Source organism: Nicotiana tabacum, chromosome 5, assembly GCF_000715075.1.
Source record: "Nicotiana tabacum cultivar K326 chromosome 5, ASM71507v2, whole genome shotgun sequence".
NCBI classification, from domain to species: domain Eukaryota; kingdom Viridiplantae; phylum Streptophyta; class Magnoliopsida; order Solanales; family Solanaceae; genus Nicotiana; species Nicotiana tabacum.
In genome coordinates this window covers 5,174,074-5,196,721 of record NC_134084.1, presented here as the reverse complement: position 1 = coordinate 5,196,721, position 22,648 = coordinate 5,174,074, and the positions used below count along the sequence as shown (strand labels likewise).

Here is a 22,648-nt window from a genome sequence, read left to right as displayed (position 1 = left end):
CGGCAAGGGAACAATGATATTTCAACAACATCCCCGCAAGGGAACAATACTATCAAAACAAACATCCCGACAAGGGATCATAATATCAAACAAACATTCCGGCAAGGGAACAATGGTGATAATAACATATGAAGCGCAATAAACCACAACAGAGTCATAACAGTTATAATACAAAACTCACGGGCATACTTGACACCAACGTATAGATACTCGTCACCATGCCTATACGTCGTACTCCACAATTAACATGTAGCAAATATGACACAACTCCTAATCCCTCAAGCTAAGGTTAGACCAAACACTTACCTCACTTTGCAACCAATTCAAAATTCTAACAAGCCTTTAAGCATGTTTGGATGGGCTTAAAAGCGGGTCAAACCAGCTTTTAAGCCATTTTCAAATGTTGGGAGTGTTTGGGAAAAATGAAAACAGCTTTAAAAAAGTTAAAAATAGCTTAAAAAAATCCAAAAACCACAAGTTGGCTGATCCTAACTTCTCCGTTTCTGGATTAAAAGCCATCTTATGTTGACCAAAGAAATTACCTGCTTGTCCCTTATAACTTTTGCTAATCCCAAAACTACCCTCATAAAATAAATCTTAAAACATTGAACTACTCCCACTTTCTGTTCATCTTCTTTCCTCTGATTCTCCTTCATCTTCAGTTGTTCTATATTTTCGCTCAAGTTTTTAGTGGAAATCGATCCTTGTTGTAAGTTATTATTCTTTCCTTATTCATCTTGTTATATGCTTTTTTCTTTATATGCTTTTTCTTTGAGGTATGAGAATACCCAGATTATCCCAAACATGTTTTAAGCAGAGTCGTGAGCTCATACTAGTGAGTTTGGTGCTATTCTTTTTTATATGTGGCATCCAAACAGAAAACTTCTGTAATTGGAAATAAACGGATCTTTGAGTTAACAGAGACTTTTAATTTGGTGTCAGAAATATCCAATTCGTTTCTCTAGCAGCAGAATATTACGAGAACTAGACATAAATTAATTTGTATAGGAATCAATTTAGCATTAAAAACTTGTAATAATAAGCTTATTTTTAGTGTTATCAGCTTTAAGGATATTTTGGTCATTTTAAAAGAAAAAGTGCTTACCAGCACTTGTTTACCAAACACTTTAACAACTTTTTTTCTGCTTCAGCACTTTTATCCAAACACGTAACTGCTTATTTATAAAACAAGCTCCAGCACTTAAAAAGTGCTTTTAAGCACTTATGCTTAAAAGCCACTTTTTTAAGCCAATCCAAACGGGCTCTTTGTCTCGTGAATTCGTGCTTGAAATTCTCAAATCTAGTCATAAGCAATTCGATTCAGTCAATAAAAATTATAAATTAATTCCATATGAAATTCTACATTTTCCATTAAAAATTCGAAATTGCACTAAAATTCGCCCATGGGCCCACGTCTCAGAATCCGACGAAACTCACAAAATCCGACAACCCATTCAGCCACGAGTCCAACCATACCAAAATTACTAAATTCCGATATCGGATTGGCTTTCAAATCTTAAATTTTCATTTTTGAAAAATTTGGCTAAAAATCTGATTTTTCTTCCATAAATTCATGGATTCATGATGTAAATGCATATGGAATCATGAAATATAATCAATATAGGATAATGAACACTTACCCCAATGTTTCACGTGAAAATCACCCAAGAACCAAGCTCCAAAAATTCCAAAACGAAATGGCAAAGTGACTGATTTTTGTGATTAAATGTTTCTACCCATCCGTCACTAAAAGCTATTTTCGTCATTAAAAGTCTACTAGAAATAGTTTTACCAGCTCTTATTCAATTGATCATAACTTTCTGTACAAATGTCCAAATGTTGAACGGTTTAATGTTCTGAAAACTAGAATGCAAGGGCTACAATTTTTGTGTTTTGCACATTTTCAGATTACTTATAGATTTCGAGATATAAGCTTCAAAAATAGCCTCCTCGCATCAAATATTTCTGGAAAATTTCAAAACAACTTTACCATCCCTTATTTAATCGATCATAACTTTCTGTACAAATATCCAAATAATTAATGGTTTAGCCTAGAAACTAGGATGCAAGAGCTACAACTTTCATGTTTTGTAAATTTGCAGATTCCTTATGTATATTGAGATATAAGCTTCCGAAATAGGCTCCACGATTGCACAGTTGCTGTCCAAGACAACTTCCTGCAGCAGAAATTCCAGCAACCCTTTTTGTCTGATTTCCATTCCGTTAACCTTCCGAAATCTACCCGAGGCCTTCGGGACCTTAACCAATTATACCAACATGTCCCAAAATACAATACGAACTTAATCAAGGCTTCAAACCACGTCAAACAACACCGAAATTACGAATCGCGCATCGAATTGAATTATGAGTTTTCAAATCTTCCAACTTCTATATTTTTGTGCCGAAACATATCAAATCAATCCGGAATGACTTCAAATTTTTCACACAAGTCATAAATGACATAATGGAGTTGTTCCAATTTTCAGAATCAGATTCCGACCCCGGTATCAAAAAGTCAACTCTCGGTCAAACTTTTCCAAAAATCTTCTATTTTCCAACTTTCGCCAAAATGCGCCGAATTGTCCTACGGACTTCCAAATCCAAATCCAAACATGCTCCTAAGTCCAAAATCACCATATGATACTATTGGAATCATCAAAATTCCATTCCGGGGTCGTTTGCTCAAAAGTCAAATCTCCGTTCAAACTTAAGAAGTCTTTAGCCTTAGATTTCTAGATTCCGTTAAATGGCGATAATTTGATCTATGGACTTCCGAATTCAATTTCGGGCGTATGCCCAAGTCCCAAATCATTATACGGAACTACTGTAGTGGTCAAAATTTGGATCCGGGTTCGTTTGCCCAAAATTTTTACCGAAGTCAACTCAGTGTAGTTTTAAAGCTCTAATTCATAATTTAATCTATTTTTCATACAAAAACCTTTCGGAAAATTATACGGACTGTGCACGCAAGTCGAAGAATTATTGATAGCGCTTTTCAAGGTCTTAAAATACTGAGATAATTATTTAATTTAAAAATGACATTTTGGGTCATCACACCTTGATAGAAAGGTGTGGAGGTCGACGATTAGGGTAGTAGGTTAGTGAGTAGCCAGACATTTTTCTTTTTCAAACCTGTATTTTCCTAGTATTATTCTTGTATTTCTTAATCTTTAGATCTCCTTTACTACTCGTTGTTTCATTTGCTTCGATTCTATTATTTTTCTGGTTGCTGTTAGTGCTTCTCATTTTGTAGTTCTTGGTCATTACTTCTATGATTATGCTTTCCTTGAGTCGAAGGTTTACCTGAAATAATTTCTCTACTTTCACAAGGTAAAGGTCTGCAGGGGCGGAGCTAGCCTATCGAGTATGGGTTCGGCCGAACCCTGTCACTTGATCCATTTCATGTATTTGTCTTAAAAAATTCATTAACTATGTACAAATTATTAATTTAGAACCCAGTAACTTAAAAAGACTAAAAGCTTGAACCCACAAGCTTCAAATCCTAGCTTTGCCTCTGAAAGTCTACGTACATATTATCCTTCCCAGATTCCACTTATGAAAATACATTGAGTGTATTATTATTATTACTAGTTTTTGAACACGTGCTTTGCACGTGTATTCCATCAATTTTATATAATATATGTTAAAAAATAGTTCAAATTTACGCACATATATTTTAAAAACATTTGATTGAAATGTAAAGTAAAATCTAAGAGAGATGCAAGAAGTTAGCATTAATAAGGTTATTTGCTCTTTCCTAAATATGCATGTGTCATCTTTTTTTTTTTCCTTCTATTTTAATGTACATATCATGTAGTATAGAAACTTCAGCATCATAATTGCAATGTAATATTTTGTTTTTTAATTATTGAAAACAACTAAGATAGTAAAAATTCCGATGACTACAGTAAAACGAATATATTATTTAGAGCCAGTTTAAAATGAAGATGGATCTACAAATATATCCAAAACGAAAATGAATTTACAAATATTTGACACATCGTGTGCAAATGTGGTAAAATAACGATTATACTATTTCATATTCCATGGATACTCTATACAATCATAGAAGTTAAATTTATAGTGTTCTACGAGAGTGTTAAATGAAATTACTATCTAAAATATATTTAAGCCCATGGAAATGCTCCTAAAGAAAATTTGGAAGTTCACACCTTTTGTAGCACTTTAACACTTTGAAGTCCTTACAAGGCACATTTTTCAGCCTTTGTGATTTTCTGCTAAACAATTTTGTATTTCTTTCTCACTTAAAAATAAAAAATTGATGAAGAAATCGAAATCTTACAATATTCATTCAAACAAAATCTTAAATTTGGTAGTAAGTATTACTTACAAAATTGTATGTAATATTGTATTTTGAAAAATCTTAAGTTTTTATTATTTATACATAGATTTAGATGATAAAATATGAGTTGTATCGAAGTTTTCAAAATCAATATTACTTTAAAACACAAAAGCCTAAACATTATTATTATACATATAAAGACACTAAACTATAAATAGAGAACACTTTTTTAGCTACAAATTTGAAAGAGTAATTCCAAAAAGTCAATATATATAACATGTCTGCATTTTAGTAATTAATTTATGTAAGGAAAATGAATCTAATGACAGACAGTAACCTCAACTTCAATACCATCATCTTAACATTTTAGGAGGAAAGAGTGATTTTACTGTTGTGATTATGCGCCTGTGGCTTCTTAACCCCAAGCTTGTTGGTTGGCTTCGTTGCTGCATACAGGGGCGGATGCACGCTTCCTCACGCGGTGTCATGCGACACCGCTTTGTCAGAAAATTTTATTAAATATATGTATTAATACTGTACAGAAACGAATAAGTAAGAAAAGATGACACCACTTGACATAAATTGTGCCTTAGTGTGTTGGTTTTGTGCTTGATTTTGCTCTAAGAGGTCAAAAGTTCAAATAATGCTGCTTGGTGGGCCGGGCCTGAACCGGACCGGGCCCGTGGTCCTAACGGGCCTAACGGGCTTGGTGGGCCGGTCCTGGTGGTCCTGAGAAGCCCGTGACAGGCCGGTCTTCATATATTAGCCCACGAGCCCGGGACCGTTTTGCCCGGGACCGTCAGCCGGTCCTAGGCCGGTCCTGGCGGGCTTGGCGGGCCTAACGGGCCCAACGGCTATTTTTTTTTTTTTAAAAAATTGTTTTTAAAATTCTCCAACGGCCATATTTAAAATCTAGCCATTTGGGCTGACAATTTGACCATTTTTAAGTTTAGAAAATGGCCATTTGGCCCCCAAACTTTATATAATTACACTTTTTCCTATTTCTCAACATACCCCCTCATTCTTTCATTTTTATTCACCAATTCATCAATCTCTCTCAATCTCTCTACTACAATTACTTAATTTATTGTTGAAATTTCGTGAAAAATTGTGAAGTTGTTGAATTGAAGTTTCAAGTGTTCAACGATTTTCAATTTTTAAGAAGTTGTTCGGCAATCCGGTAAACTCGTTTCAACTTTTACGTTTTAAGAATATATTTTTGTGTGGTATAGTTTGCATAATTATAATTAATATGACATTTTTCTTTGAAAAAATGTTTGGTAAAGGAAAAGATAAAACCGGTGAAAGTAGTGGTCAACCAACTACCCTTCCCCCGGCTCCCCGACCCAGAAAAGATAAGCAAGTTGAAGAGAATATATATACATAAGATACAATATATATACTACAAGAAAATATATAAGAGAATATATATACATAAGATACAATATATACTACAAAAAAATATATAAGAGAATATATATACATAAGATACAATATATATACTACAAGAAAATATATAAGAGAATATATATACATAAGATACAATATATACTACAAAAAAATATATAAGAGAATATATATACATAACATACAATATATACTACAAGAAAATATATAAGTAATAAGTTATAATATATATACATAAGATACAATATATATACTACAAGACAATATATTATGCATGACAATTTAGTGTTTTACTATTGTTTTGTTATTTTTCTTTTTCGTCAAGCACTTTAATAATTAGATCTACATATATACTACATATATATTTTTAATATAGCCATGATACTACAAGAAATTGTCTTAAAAAAAAAATCGCTAGGCCCGCAAAGCTCACGAGCCCTGCCCGTTTAGCCCAGGACCATATGGGCTTAGGCCCGTCACGTGCCGGTTCCACCCATTGAGCCCACGAAGCCCGGGACCGTCAGAGCCCAGGCCCACGAAGCCCGGCCCGTTTGGCCCACGAAGGCCCGGCCCCGGCCCAGAATACAGCCCTAGGTTCAAACCTCAACTAGCACATTTTTCTTTTGTAAATATTTGAGAGAGCCTTTGTAGTTAAAAATTGTGATGAAGTAGAATTGAATTCAAAATCTTTTTTAACTTAAGACTCAACAAAACCAATAAACTAAGGTTATTTCTTGTCTAAAAGTATGATAATCAAAGTAACATTCCGGTTCTTTTATAAATTTCGACACCGCTTACAAAAATTCCTACATATGCCCCTGGCCGCATATGCCATCTTTTCTGAGAGGAGAAAAAAGTTAAGAGCAGTATTTCAACGGGAGAAAAGTGCCATTACGTCTCAACATTTCTTCCCTAGGCAATCATCAAAATCACTCTTTTGTAACAAAATTTCTATAAAATTTTATGTAAATATGGGAAAGACAATTAAGTTGTGGAATTGTAACTTAAACTTTATGCAAGAACTTAAAGGAAATTAAATGAAAGAAAGGTAATAAGAATATAGTAAAACATATGATAAAATATACAGATGAATAAGCACTCCAAACTGTTAACTATAGATAAAAGCTCTCAGAATTCCAGAGCTTGAATAAGTCATTTGTATCCAGATTTTTCATAATGTATAGACATTTAATTAGTAGATTACTCTCATCCTTTATTGAGAGTTTTTCAAATGAATCAGGCTACTAATTATTCTCTACAACTCTTTAAATTCTTCAGACGGTCTACAACAACTTTTGTCTTCTCAACGTCCCCTTCAAATTAAAAGAGCATTAATTGTACATATGAGAGGAAATTAAAAAAATATAAAAAAGATAACTTGGAATGTCTATTTACATTTTATACAAAAAAACTTCTTGAAATAATTGTTACAAGTGCTAGCGAGATATTTACTTTACTTGAGAGGGGATCAGCAAAACGCCGGACTGCAGAAACCTTGCTGAATAAGCAATCAAGGTATGACTTTTTCTTGTTCTAGAATTCGTTGTTATTATTATTATTATGTTGCATTCAATCTGCTAGAAACAATTTTTTCTTTTCAGTCGTTCACATTCTCTTTTCTCCATAACAATACACATTAAGGAAGCAACCCCTGAAGGCGAAGAACTCATAACCATATCCCGCCTAAATTCATCCTAACCCATATTTTTATCGCAGTGAATATAAATTTTACATATAATTCACCTATTGACAACTTTGTTTCAGTTATATGATATGAGTTAATTGAATACAAAATTTATTAAAGAGAGAATTTTTTAAGTAGGTTCCAAAAATATTAATGCGACTCAGATCATATAAGTCAAAGTGTTGTACGGCTTTACCAAAATAAAATTTACTTTTTTGTAAAATAATAGGTTAAAGGTATTACAAATAAAAATGTGTAAAAATGATCGAGAAAAAGTCATAACATAGACATAATTTAATTTTGTCAAATTTCCATAATGCTACGTAAAATAGAAAATAATGAGAATCCTTATAAGAACATGTAATTAGGGACAAGATGAGAAACTATGTTACAGGTTGTAGTGTGATGAATATAATTTATTTATCCTTAATAGATTTTATGTTCGGGCCCTAAGTATGAACATTTTTATAACGAGCATTTTTTCTTTAATAAGCGTTGCGCAGTACAAATATGAATTAATCGAGTCGGAGAAAATAAAATGCTAACATATACTATAAGTCGAAATATAATTACGTATAAATATTTAAAGAGTTGAGACCAACGTGCGAAAATGAGGGCTTGCTTTCTCTCTGTTTCTATGTAGAACAACAAACAATACACACATAAAACGCAGACGCACACACGTATATATATCCGTCAGATTTGCTCAGACAATTGTTTCTTCTTCGATCTGTAAGTTAATTAATTACTTCATACATGAATTTTCTCTTGTTTTATCACTCTAATCCTTTGAATTGAGTCGGCAATTTCCACAATTTCACAATTTTCGGTGTTTTTTTGGGTTTGATTTTGGTGATTTTTGAGGTTGTTGAGATTAAATGAAAACCCTAGATCTTTCCGGGTAGTGTTTTTTCGTAAATAATTGAAGTTTTGAGGTCGGATCTGATACTTGTTAGCTCGATTTTGAAGTTGAATTTAGAGAATTTTGTAAGCCAATTTTGTTAGGGTTAGGATTTTTTATTGAGTAAAATTGATGGCTTCGAATCCTCCATTTCTACTGGAGGATCAGACGGATGAGGATTTCTTCGATAAATTGGTCAATGATGATGACGATGATGTTGGTTTTAATGTAACTACACCGGGCCCGGGCTTGGGCATGAGCTCGAGCCCGGTGTACGTCCATGGGATTGACTCTGATGAGGTTAAAGCATTTTCTAATCTCAGTATCAGTGATGATACCAGTACTAGAGCTGATAATATAAGGGAGAAGAGTAGTGGTTTTCAGGCAACTACATCGTCAGCAGAACCAGGATTGGGCTTGGACGCGAGCCAGGTCTACGTCGATGGGAATGGATCTGATGAGGTTAAAGCCTTTGCTAATCTCAGTATCAGTGATGATGGCAATAGTGGAGTTGATACTATAAGCAGTGATAAAGGTGTTAATTGCAATGCTAAAACAGCGTTAATTGTTGAGGGGAATGGAGAGAAGAAGAGTAGTGGTTCTTTAGTGTCATTGGCTTCTGGGGGGTCGGATGGTTTACTCGAGTCGAGCAATGGTAATATGGAGACTGAGGTAACGGCTGATAAGATGGAGAATCACACCGGTGGATCAGGAAACTCGGGTGTGAAGGAGGTTGGATGGAGTGCGTTTCATGCTGATCCAGTTACGAATGGCGATAATTCTGGGTTTGGATCATACATGGACTTTTTCAGTGAATTGGGGGATACTAATGATGGTGATGTAATTGGAAATGTTGAGGAGAATGTGAATAAGAGGTCAACTGTTGTGCCAGCCGATCAAGTTCATGACACGAAACAAGTTCATGAAACGTCGTATTTGGATAATACTAGCAGTTCGTTAACACAGGGTCAAGATGGTTACGGCTATGATGCTACCACAGGACAAGTTGCAGATGGACATGATCTAAACAGTAGTCAATACTGGGAAGATCTTTATCCGGGATGGAAGTATGATGCAAACACCGGGCAGTGGTATCAGGTTGATAGTATTGATTCAGGTGCTAATGCACAAGGGAGTACTGATTCTAATTTGGTTTCTGATTGGGCAGTTTCTGATGGAACGCCAGAGGTCTCGTACCTACAGCAAGCTGCTCAGTCTGTTTCTGGTAATGCGGCCGAGAGTGTTACGACTGAGAGTGTCACTAATTGGAATCAGGTTTCCCAGCTAAGCAATGCTACTGAGAACGTGGAAAACTGGAATCAGGCTTCACAGACGATTGACAATGGCGGGGTTGTGACTGACTGGAATCAGGTGTCACTGGCTAGTGATGCAGGTGGTTTCACGACTGACTGGAATCAGGCCTCACAAATCAACAATGGGTATCCATCGCATATGGTTTTTGATCCTCAGTACCCTGGTTGGTATTACGATACGATTGCGCTTGAATGGCGCTCTCTAGAGAGCTACACATCGTCTGCTCAATCGACTGTTCAAGGTGAGGGCCAGCTGGATCAGACTGGTTTGGCTTCGCAGCAGACTTTCTCTCACAATGATGATCAAAGGAATTACGGGCACAAAGAGAATAGTGGATTCCAAGGGTTTAGCAGTGGAGGAGGAGATTACAACTGGTCCGGCTCTTTTGGTAATTACAATCAGAATAGCTCAAATTTGTCGCAAAATGAAAATGTTGCAAAGAGTTACCATGTATCAGAGTATAGGGGGAGCCAGCAATTAGAGAATCACTACAACCAAGAATTTTCTACAAGCAGCGATGTTAATAGGCAAATGTCTAATCATTATGAGGGAACAGTTCCATACAATGCAAAAGCAATTCAAAGTCAAGGTAACCAAGGCTTTTTCTCTGGTGGGGGTTTTGGTCAGCAACTTAGTCAGCCAACACTTCAGCAACATGAGCAAAAGCATGCCTCTAGTGATTATTACGGGAGTCAAACCACAGCCAATTATTCCCAGCAAGCATTTCAGAGCAGCCAGCAGTTTTCTCATGCTCTTGCTGCAGGAAGGTCATCTGCTGGCCGTCCACCACATGCTTTAGTCACTTTTGGTTTTGGTGGAAAACTGATTGTGATGAAAGATAATAGTTCCTTTGGAAACCAATCTTTTGGAAGTCAGGTTTGTATCATTGTTTCTTTATTTTGTCTTTTCTCAATATTTTGCGGTGCAGTACTCTTACTAATTATTGAAAGTATTTTTGCATGGTGGGTAAAGAATCCTGTAGGAGGTTCAATATCTGTACTCAACTTGATGGATGTTGTCTCTGAGAGAGTTGACACTTCAAGCCTTGCGATGGGGGCATGTGAGTATACCCGAACTCTGTGCCGGCAATTATTCCCTGGTCCACTAGTTGGTGGAAGTCCCAGTACCAAGGAGTTTAATAAATGGATTGATGAGAGGATTGCAAACTCTGAATCTCCTGACATGGATTACAGGAAAGGCGAAGTTTTGAGGTTGCTTCTGTCATTGCTAAAAATAGCATGTCAGTATTATGGGAAACTTCGTTCTCCTTTTGGTACTGAGGCTGTGTTAAAGGTAAAGTTTGAAAATTTGTTGGAATAACATGCCTGTATTTAGTTATTGACTATTTGTTTCAACCTGTCAAAACGAACTGTCTGTTGAAATTGAGCTCTGGTCCAACTAAGTTAAGTTTTATTCCATTGCTTATCATTTTTCATTTTTGTTACCTAAATAGGCATATCTTAGTTCTAACTCCTTTCACTTTTAATGCCCTTGATATCCCATCTAATCTGGAGTTGCTTTAGTTGGGTTTACAGAATAAAATGTCATCTTTGTCAACTGAAATACTTGGTTGCCTTTAGTGGTCAAAGTTCATTCAATTTGAGAACTTATGGTATCAGCACATACTTACTAGATAGTTTCTCATGCTTCTTTTTACATGTTTTGCATCTAACATAACCTTTGGCTTTCTAGATAAATCTTTCTCTATATTTTGATTTTTACTTGATCAACTATGGGCTGGGTGCACCTCCCCCAAGTTCGAGGAATTCGACTGGCTTCTCTTCCCTAAATGATGAAAACATTAGGTAGGAAACAAGAAAGAAAAATCCAGTAATGGATGTTGATTGCTAATTAAATAAAAAAATAATAGCGGTAGCAATGGCACTACTCCCCTCTGTTCATTTATGTGGCACACTTTCCTTTTTAAGTTGTTACAAAAAGAATGGCCCCTTTCTATATTTGAGAAGGAATGACCCCTTTCTATCTTTAGAAGCCATTTGACTTTAAGCTTATCCATTTCACCCTTAATGAGATGATATATAGCCACACAAATGTTTATGGTTTGTTTTCGACCACAAGTTTCAAAAGTCTTTCTTTTGTTTCTTAAACTCCGTGTCCAGCTAAACTATGCCTCGTAAAATAGCACAGAGAGCTAACGAAGAGAGAAGAAACTGAAAAGTCTTGATTACTTTGTCTCCATTGTCTATATCACTCTTTATCTCAAAGAGCGGCTGCTCAAAGAGTGGCTGGAGGACTTTGGGAAGAAGTGTTTCTTTTTCTTTATCTTGTGTTCTCTTTGATGATTTTCACTGCAGAAGAACATGCCATTGTCATTTGAAGAAATCTTTTGTTAGAAATTAACTCCATAGCCCATAGCAGTGTAATAGCTTATACTAACTAGGAAACAGTATTGAAGTTGTGAACTAGCTTGTTGTAGTTTTGATGAAATTTACATATGTTCTTCAATACTTGGTTAAAATTGGCGAAGTTTGCTAAACCTGCTTTTTCTCATTCCATTTTAATCTCGTCAAAACAAAGTATATGAAGGAACATTTTCCTTTTTTTTAATGTCTTTTAAAATTTTCAACTTGGAAAACCATCTAGCCTGATAGCATGTAAAATAGCTCCTGTCTAATTGTATTTTCACCAAAATCAACAAACTCAGTAGCAGTTTCTAACTTGGTTCTTCCATTTTAACAGGAAAGCGATGCTCCAGAAACAGCGGTAGCAAAATTGTTTGCATCTGTGAAGAGGAATGGGATGCAATTCAATCAATATGGCGCTGTTTCCCAGTGCTTGCAGCAATTGCCTTCTGAAGGACAGATGCGGGTAGTTCTTTTATACTTTCTGTTCTTCAGTTGCTATTTTAATTATTTGCTAGATCAGCCAACTGTTTTCAGTACGTGCTTTAGGCTACTGCTGCTGAGGTTCAAATTCTTCTAGTTTCTGGAAGAAAGAAAGAAGCATTACAAGTTGCACAAGAGGGTCAGTTGTGGGGGCCAGCTCTTGTTCTCGCTGCACAACTTGGTGAACAGGTTTGTCTGGTTCTCAGTGGGCCTTTAGCGACTACCCTTATCCCTCTCTCTCTATATGTGTGTGTGTATCTTTCTAGTAATATACTTTGACTTCATGGGTAATTGTAGTTCTATGGAGAAACGGTGAAGCAAATGGCACTTCGACAGTTAGTAGCAGGGTCTCCTTTGCGGACACTATGCCTATTAATTGCAGGTCAACCGGCTGATGTCTTTACTGTAGATTCTACAGTTCAAAGTGGCATGCCTGCTGTAAATGTGGCTCAGCAGCCTACACAGGTTTTGTTTTCATAACTTGTTACAACCAGTTGTTCATTAGCTTATTTGCTGCCTTTTCCCTTTGATCTCGTTCTTTATGATTTGCCTAAGCCCCTGGAATGGAGCAATTAAAGGAGTTCTTCACTCTAATAGAGTATATCGTTACTATAACATGCAGTGCATTTATAAACATAGTGTCATAATTATTCTTTGGCTATTAAAGTTTTGAAAAAAGTTCAGAAGACATTTTAGTGTCTACGTAAAGGTTAATAGTGGGAAAAAACTGAAAATGGAACGTAGCTATGTGTATTTTGATATTTGGAATTTCAATAACGCCTGCACTTTTGAAGTCCAAGGACTTTTTTTGGTTGGGGATTTTAGGTGTGGGCACTAGGGTTCAAATCCTAGCAGAGCATAGAGACAAAAAAACAATGGGTAATCTCGTCCCATCTGCCTAAGCCTTGGTGCGTAAAGTTACTTGATTCCTGTTCTGGGAGGTAGTAGGTACCCGGTGGAATAGTCGAGGTGCACGCAAGTTGGCCCCAAAAAAAGGGGTTTGGTGTGGGCACTGTTCCGTCAGATATGCAGGACTGTGATGATAAGTTAGGTGGGGGGCGTTGTTCTGTCAGATGTGCAGAACCTTAATGATGCCCACATAGGATTCAATAGTCACCCTTAACCATTATGATTGTTTGTGAATGTTGTTTGAAGTTCATCTTTTTATGTCTTGGCATATTGCTTTTGGTCGTTTATTACGTGACGCCGTAGATAGTAAGTGCATCACTTTCTCTTGTTTTCCCGTTTCTGGGGGAATTTACTTTCTGCTGTTTCCTTCCCTAGTTTATTGCTTGTTGAAGATCTAAGGTTAACACTTTGTCTGGATTATTACCTTATTTTGATTTCTTCTCTTTATGCTAGTTTGGTGCTAATGTCATGCTGGATGACTGGGAAGAGAATTTGGCTGTGATCACTGCAAACAGAACGAAGGATGACGAACTGGTGCTTATTCATCTTGGTGATTGTTTGTGGAGAGAGAGGAGTGATGTAAGCCTTATGCCTTGCTTTTTCTTATATTACTCTCTTCAGTGGATTACCTTCCACCTTAACTTTATTGTCTGCTTCTTACATATATTTTCCTTTTCAAAAAACAATGATCTAGATTGTTGCTGCACACATTTGCTATCTAGTGGCCGAAGCAAACTTTGAACCATATTTAGATACAGCGAGATTGTGTCTTGTGGGTGCGGATCACTTGAAATTTCCCCGAACTTATGCTAGTCCTGAGGCTATTCAGGTGCAGCTGACTCTATTTTTTGTGCATTTTCTAGTCATACGATGAAATGTGAAACATCTTGTGCCACAGCTAGCATATGCACTCATATAACTGTATGTGCTACTTGGCTAACACGGGTTTGTCGCTTGACTGATCAAATATTTGTATGGACAGAGGACTGAGATTTATGAATACTCGAAGGTGCTGGGGAATTCTCAATTTATTCTCCTTCCTTTTCAACCATATAAACTTCTGTATGCACACATGTTAGCTGAAGTTGGGAGGATATCAGACGCATTAAAGTATGTATCCTAGTTTTATGTTCAGCAGAGTTCTTTGAAATCCTTTCAACTAGTTGCTTAACATTTTTAATTTTAGGTACTGTCAAGCATTGTCGAAATCACTTAAAACTGGCCGAACCCCTGAGACGGAAACATTGAGACAGTTAGTGTCATCTCTTGAGGAAAGGATTAAAACTCACCAACAGGTACCTCTTTATCCTCTCATCTATGTTGAATGATTATCTCAGAGTTGCTTATGGTGGAACTTTCTGCACATTCAGGGAGGGTTCTCCACAAATTTGGCTCCTGGAAAATTGGTTGGTAAATTGCTTAACCTTTTTGATAGCACGGCTCATCGTGTTGTTGGGGGCTTACCACCACCAATGCCAACAAGTGGCAGTTTACAAGGGAATGAACAACATCATCAGTTTGCGGGGTCTAGAGTTTCAAGTAGTCAGTCAACAATGGCAATGTCATCACTGATGCCCTCAGCATCTATGGAGCCAATAAGTGAATGGGCAGCAGATAGCGGTAGAATGTCAATGCACAGTAGAAGTGTTTCAGAGCCTGACATTGGGAGAACTCCAAGACAGGTGTCTTATCCTGTTTCTCTGTAAATATTACATTTGACTGGATCTATCTAATCTGGTTTGAAAAGATAGTTTGTTATGTATTTGTGTAGGATCACGTTGACTCGTCAAAGGAAGCAAGCTCAAGTAACACAGGAAGCAATGCATCGGGAGCTGGAGGGACATCACGCTTTCGTCGCTTTAGCTTTGGCTCCCAGCTTCTCCAGAAAACTGTTGGATTAGTCCTCAAACCTCGTCAAGGCCGCCAGGTAGATTATTTATTTTTCTCCACTGTCATTTTCTAGATTGTGGTCTTCATAAAGTTTGATGTCGATACTTGTTTCCATTTGTCTTGATTCCTTGCAGGCAAAATTGGGTGAAACGAATAAATTTTATTATGATGAAAAACTTAAAAGATGGGTAGAGGAAGGGGCTGAACTTCCTGCTGAGGAACCGGCCTTTGCACCTCCACCAACCACTGCAGTTTTCCAGAATGGAGCACCAGATTATAACTTGAAGAATGTATTAAAAAGTGAAAGTTCTATATGCAACAATGGATTTCCGGAAATGAAGAGTCCAACTTCTGCTGATAATGGTTCGGGAATCCCACCTCTTCCGCCTACCTCCAACCAATTCTCGGCTCGTAGTCGTGTGGGTGTCCGGTCAAGGCAAGTGATATTGGCTTATTAATTATCTTTGGATGATATGTTTGGACCTTTGGTGGCTTAGGCACAACAGCTCTTGTTTGTTTTCTTGGTCTGATTCTGAAATAGGATGTTTAATTGTTAAGAATATACTTGATAAGTCCTATGCATCAAACTAACATTTTTAGTGTAGTATACATCACCTGATAAGACATTGATCCAAAAGGCACTATCGAGCATTTGTTTCTTCTGTCTATTAGTTATGGTGGCACCATGATCAAATTGAGTTGACATGCTTATTTGAAAACATAATAATTAATCCTTATCACTGAAAATGATGCAGAAGGAATTCTTTCAAAGGTTTCAACAGGGAAACTTGACTGGCTTCTCTTCCTTCTTTTGGCAGGTATGTTGACACATTCAACAAAGGTGGTGGTAATCCAACAAATCTTTTCCAATCACCTTCTGTTCCTTCCATAATGCCTGCTACTGCTGGCAATGCCAAGTTTTTTGTTCCCACCCCAATGTCTCCTGTTGAAGAGACGGGGAACAGTACTTCCAATGAGCAAGAAACTTCAAGTAATAGCGAGAATGATTCAGTCACTACTGTTAGTGGATCGTTCCAGTTTCATGCACCAAATCAAGCGCGCCTATGCAAAGATTTGCAAGCATGGACAACCTCTCAAATAAAGGAGCTGGCACTGGCTCTCTATCAGCTTACTCCCGGCGAACTGCATCATGGAGTGGAAGCTTTCCTGATGCTTCCTCCCCTAATAAATCTGAAGTAAAACCACCAGGCAGTAGATTGAGTATGCCTCCGTCATCATTCATGCCTAGTGATACTAATGGCAGTTTTGGTGATGACCTTCATGAAGTAGACCTGTGACACAATAAGATGTATATACTAAGTTTTGCTCGTCTTCGTGGTATCCTGCTCAAAATCTCTTCACTTTTATTGGTAAGCAGTGAAGTGTGATCGAGGAAGCTGGAAACCCTTTCCTCTCCCCCCTTTCTCACACCCTCAATATACCTTTTTCTCCTCTCTTTTTATTTACCTACTTTTTGTAAGATCAGTTGTATGTTGAAAGCAATAGCTTATTTAGCTGTTTACCTGTAGGTATAGGTTTTTATTTCTTGTTCTTTTTTCTTTTTGTACTTCTAACACCTGTCATTTCAGAGACTTGTTATAACACAAGGAAAGTGGCCTGAGATAACATTGTACAGTTGATTTGTTCATTTATTGAGGAAAGGAACTCTCATTTGATAAATTTTGAATTGAAGTATGTTATATCTCTACAGAAGAGAACTGTAGCAGCTTAAGAAAATATGTTGATCTTTCTTTCTGATATTCAATGTATAAATGAATTGAGACACTGCATATTAGTTAGCTTTCTAGTTGCATATTAGTTTCTTTTAACTTATGTGATGCCTTGAGAGTGATTGTAAAGACGTTTGTGAAGTAAAAGGGAAAAGAACATAAAGCTAGTTTGAACTCAAAATTTATGTTACCATCTGTAATATCAAAATCAATACATATTACATTTAGTATAAACTACTTGACCGAAAATAAAAAATAAAAAAATGTTGCCAATGTCTTCGCAAGTCTTGAGAACATCCTTGTACAAAATTTACTAGTGTACCTTTTCTAGTGTGTATTATTTTAGATTCAAAACAGTGCAAGATTTTGAAACATCCCTTGTGTCTCTTGTAACAGCTGCCGTGGCGCATAGTGGCAATTCAGTGGCTGAAAATGGCAATTCAATTCCTTCTCTCTCTCTGCCATTTCATTAAACAATTTCTTTCCAATCTCAAACGACACAAAAGCATCAATAGCACCATATTCAACTTGTTCATAGCTCAAATTCTCAGCATCCCTCTTACTCAAAGTAACATTCTCTGGCTTTTCCCTTACTTTCCCAAGTACTGCTTTTGCCATTCTCTTCAACCCCATCTTTCCATACACATATTCTCCATAATACAACAATGCAAGTCGGTTCAAATCCACAGTATTCGCCACAAAAAGCCCGTGATCACACATCAACTTCTCAGCATCTCCCTCAACCCCGACACCAACGAATGTGAAATTTGGGTTACTCAGAAATTGTGCGAGGTCTCCGGGCATGGAATCTTTGTGTAGGAGTTGAAAAAGAAGGCAACGTCGGCCTACACAAAGTTGGAGAAGAGCAACTGGTTGTTTGTCTTTTGGATTGAAATAAGGGAGCCACTCGATATCAAGACCAATAAGGAGTTTGTGCAGTCTTCGCCTATGAGTATGATAAGTATGCAAAATCCAGTCATTAACAACAATTGCATTCTTCGTTACAGTAACTTCTATTTGATCACTGTAGAAAGAAACTCCGTACACTTCAGCCATTGATAAACAACAGTAAAACAGAGAACTTTTGTTAATATGGAGTATAACTTGTGGAATGGAATGAATAAGGGGCTGTATATATAAATAAGAGAGTGAATAAAGGGCACATTTGCCTTAAGCCCTATGCATCAAACTAACATTTTTAGTGCAATATACATCCACCTGATAAGACATTGATCCAAAAGACACTATCGAGCATTTGTTTCTTCTGTCTATTAGTTATGGTAGCGCCATGATCAAATTGAGTTGACATGCTTATTTGAAAACATAAGAATTAATCCTTATCGCTGAAAATGATGCAGAAGGAATTCTTTCAAAGGTTTCAACAGGGAAACTTGACTGGCTTCTCTTCCTTCTTTTGGCAGGTATGTTGACACATTCAACAAAGGTGGTGGTAATCCAACAAATCTTTTCCAGTCACCTTCTGTTCCTTCCATAAAGCCTGCTACTGCTGGCATCTGTTTTTTCCCATTCTTAAGACGAAATATAAGTGTTTTCTTTTAGTGATTCCAGAGGATGTTACAACAACTAATGACCTTAGTTGCCACCTTTGATTGGAGGATATATAACGTGGCAGCAGAGATATGGGAGTTTTAAATCAGACCAAATTTTGGTCATAGAAGCAGCAATGAACAATGACTCAAATATGAATTTTATATGGTATGTGTGGAGTACAAGATTGGGTACTAATCTTGCTCCTAAGAAACATGGTATATAACATTATGCGCAAATTAAGTGAATTCGCTTATATAACATTCTTATAATTGCCTGAACCAGGAAAGCAAAAACCAAGAAAAGAAAAAGAAACATGGTATATAAGCAAAAATTGTAAACTGATGAGAAAAACATATATATTCATGATGAACATCAGAACTTTCTTAAAGAATAGGCAACTTGTTTAATTTATAGCTCATGAAAATACATGACTTATCAGTAAAGAGTCAAGAAATTGCTTTACAACTGATGAAATTACAATATATAGACTGAATTTCCTAGTATGTGCCAAAGTAAAAAAACAAAAAAAAAAGGAGGGGGTGGGGGTGGGGGGTGGGGGTGGGGGTGAGGGGAAGCACTTGATGGGTAATTGCACGAGAAAGATTTTCCTAGGGTAGATTGCTCAGAAAGCATAAAAACGCAAAAACCAGAATAAAAAAGAAAACAAATGCTAAAGCCTGTTCTGATACAACCATTTCTGCTCCACAAGTATGCTCAGAAGTTGTGTTCTCGGAGGTTGGATGAGGATCCCTGCCATGTTCACTAGAATCGTATTATATAGAGGAGACAACAATAGGCTTCCTTCTTTATTTTTTACTAAATGCATTCCTATTCACTAAAGGCATTAAACTGGCAAATTATTTTTCTAATATTAAAAATAACTATTTCAATTATTTGCCTAATATTTAGGACTTTAATTTGAAAAATCATAATAGTCATTTAATTATTTATCTAATATTCATGACTTTGATTTGAAAAATCATATTATTTCATTCAATTTCTTTTCAAGGGTGCTTCACTCTCAACTCCTATTATTTGTTGGCTTGCCTAGCATTCTAAGAGTTAGGCGCCATTAAGATCCCGACAGCGAAAAACAATATGCCAATATAAGCCAGAAAAGGGCATAAGAAAATAAAGATTTTCAAGCACAGCATACGAGGATGACATAGGCTTTATTTGACCAAATATTGTTAAGAGTTTATTGATCATAATATACTCTCAATTAGACGCATCAAGAGCTTCTTTTATAAGTATATTATGATAACCCAATCACATATACATCCTCCACAGAAGCTGATGCGCATTGCTATACCAATTTTTTGTGAACCCAATACTTTTGACGCGTAACATAAAGTTCCGTATAAAGATTTACTAAAATTGTACGTTTAAATATATAATTTTTAAAAATACAGTGGGTTCAATGCTAACGAACCTTAAATCTTGAAGCCATTAAATCCTAGATTAACCTTTAATCCCTCATTCAAATTTTAAATCACATAGTAATTCTTGAACGACGTATTACATCTATACATGCAAATATCTTTACACATATACAAATATATATATATATATATATATATATATATATATATATATATATATATACTCATAAGAAGAAATTAAATTGTACTAAAAGTTCCAAGAAGTTTGATCAAAAATGGATTTATGCATATGCACAAACACAAACACTTTCTGAGCATTACTTCGTGAGAAAAAAGTGAAATAACATAAATACAATAGATACCTACTGATATTTTATCTTTGTGGGTGCCGCACCCGATATCATCTTTTGTGATAAGCCATTTTTCACGAAAAGAAAGAAATCAAATCTCTAACGCTATATTTTTTTAATTTAAAAATGACATCAACATTGTCGTGCTATATATACTGGTATGCTCTCAAAATCAGAATAACGATGTCAAAATATGCTAAGGGAACGAAGCTCATGCGAAAATAATAAATTTACAATATAAATCCCGAAATTAACCAAAACCCGACCCCGGGCCCATGTCTCAGAATTCAATAAAATTTAAATCAATAGATTCTTTATCTTCCCACGAGTTCATACATATCAAAAGTCCCAAAATCCGACCACAAATGATCTCTCAAATCATCAAGTCAAGGTCTCCAATACCAAGCCCTAATCCCCAATTTTTAACCCTTAATTTTCATTAATCTTAGGCTAAGTCAGTGAAATAATGCCTTAGGATCAATTATTAGGTTAAAAAATCTTACCTCCAGACGTTATCCCTTGAATCCCTCTTCAAAATCTCCCAAAAAGCTCCAAAACCGACCTGAAATGGTGAAGAACAACTCAAAAATCGCGAAAGAATCCTTTTATACCTCTGGCCCAAGCTTTTTGCACCTGCGGTCTAGATCTCGCTCCTTAAGTCCCGCTTCTGCGGTCTAGACCACCGCATCTGCGGTTTCCACTTAATTGGCCATTTCCGCATCTGCAGTTGAAATATCGTACCTGCGCCACCGCAGGTGCGCCTCCTCGATCGCTTCTGCGGTTCCAACTAACCTTCAACTTGGCCGTATCTGTGGCTGCCTTCCGCTTCTGCGGGCATCGCACCTGCGGCCTCCCTGCCGCAGGTGCGGTTATGACAGCAATAAGAATGCTTCAACTTCCAAACTCAACTCCAACTTTTCCGTCAATCATGCGAAATCACCCTGAGGCTTCCGGGACCTCAACCAAAAGCACAAACAAAACCTATACCACTATCCAAACTTATACCAATCTTCAAAATACCTCAAATAACATCGAATCAATCAAAACACATCGGATTCAAGCCTATGATTCCAAAATTTTCTGAATTACGCTTTTGATCATAAAGTCTACCAAACCACGTCCGAATGACCTGAAATTTTTCACACACATCCCAAATGACACGACGGACCTACTGCAACTCCCGAAATTCCATTCAGACCCCTATATCAAAATCTCACCTATCAACCGGAAAATGCCAAATTCTAATTTCGCCAATTCAAGCCTAAATCTACCCCGGACCTCCAAAACACATTTCGATCACACTCCTAAGTCCCAAATCACCTTCCGAAGCTATCCGAGCCATCAGAACTCACATCTGAGCCCTTTAACACGTAAGTCAACATCCGGTTGACTTTTCCAACTTAAGCTTCCTCAAAAGAGACTAAGTATCTCAAACCTTTCCAAAACCTTCTGAATCCGAGCCAACCAACCCGGTAACACAAAATACAGCTGAACAATGCAATAAAAAATAGAAACGGGGGAAACAAAGCGGTAACTCATGAAACGATCGGCCGGGTCGTTACAACTTTGTAACGATGTATATAAACTAACCATTTTTCAAAGTGAAAGAGAAAACATTCGCCTTATATACGCTTTGTGATTTCGATGGGCATATCAGCATATGTGTGTAACTTCTTCCAAAAGCTACATACAAAGAAGGAAGGTATGTCAGCTAATTTTAATAACCATATAAGTGGTGATAATTTCAGAAAATGAAGCATGATGACATTGACATGCCCTACTTCTTGTTTAGAGTTTATGCATTGTCCACAAGTAAATATCGGCAAAGTATACAAAGAAAGTACGAAGAAGAAAATAGGGTGAAAAATGGGGTGGTAAGATGAACAGTATGCGAATATTGTGAATCTGTGACCTATTAACCCCACTTCACCATTAACATGGCCTAATATAGTTTGGAGGAATTTTGTTTTCATTCAATTTATAATATGAGAGAAATGGAAGGAAGAGTTACACCTTTTTATATCAAATGAATTTAATCTCCTTTAATTAAGTAATATACACAATTTCGTCCAATAGAATGACAGCCCCTTTAATTGCGTAATGACGATCTTAATTGAGATGCACCATTTTACGTAATGGAATGCCATCCTTTTTAATTGGGTACTGCATCGTTCCTTTAATTATTGAACTGTTTCATAGAATGGAATGCAGATGGCTTTTAATTGAAAGGTGCAACGCATCATAGATGGCCTTAAATTGAGTGCTTTTAATCTTATAAAATGAGAGAAAAATAGGGAGAAAAGTCTAAAAAAGATAAATAGGTTTCTTGACCAAAGAGAGGTGCCAAGTCACCTTTTATATATCTATATCTATATATATAT

The 22,648-nt window shown here is 36.5% G+C and overlaps 1 protein-coding gene and 1 pseudogene across 1 annotated transcript; one reads left to right on the top strand and one right to left on the bottom strand.

The window, feature by feature from the left end:
- Nucleotides 1-7,987: 7,987 nt before the first annotated feature.
- On the top strand, nucleotides 7,988-16,934 carry LOC107799803 (protein transport protein SEC16B homolog; annotated as a pseudogene).
- Nucleotides 16,935-17,332: 398 nt separating this feature from the next.
- LOC142180672 (uncharacterized) lies at nucleotides 17,333-18,040 on the bottom strand. Its single transcript, XM_075252718.1, has one exon. It carries the CDS (start codon nucleotides 18,038-18,040, stop codon nucleotides 17,333-17,335), a length of 708 nt encoding a protein of 235 aa, XP_075108819.1.
- Between the last annotated feature and the right edge of the window lie 4,608 nt (nucleotides 18,041-22,648).

Excerpts from the sequence above, each read along its gene's own strand:
- LOC142180672 (XM_075252718.1), bottom strand. The coding sequence starts at position 18,040 with ATGGCTGAAGTGTACGGAGTTTCTTTCTACAGTGATCAAATAGAAGTT.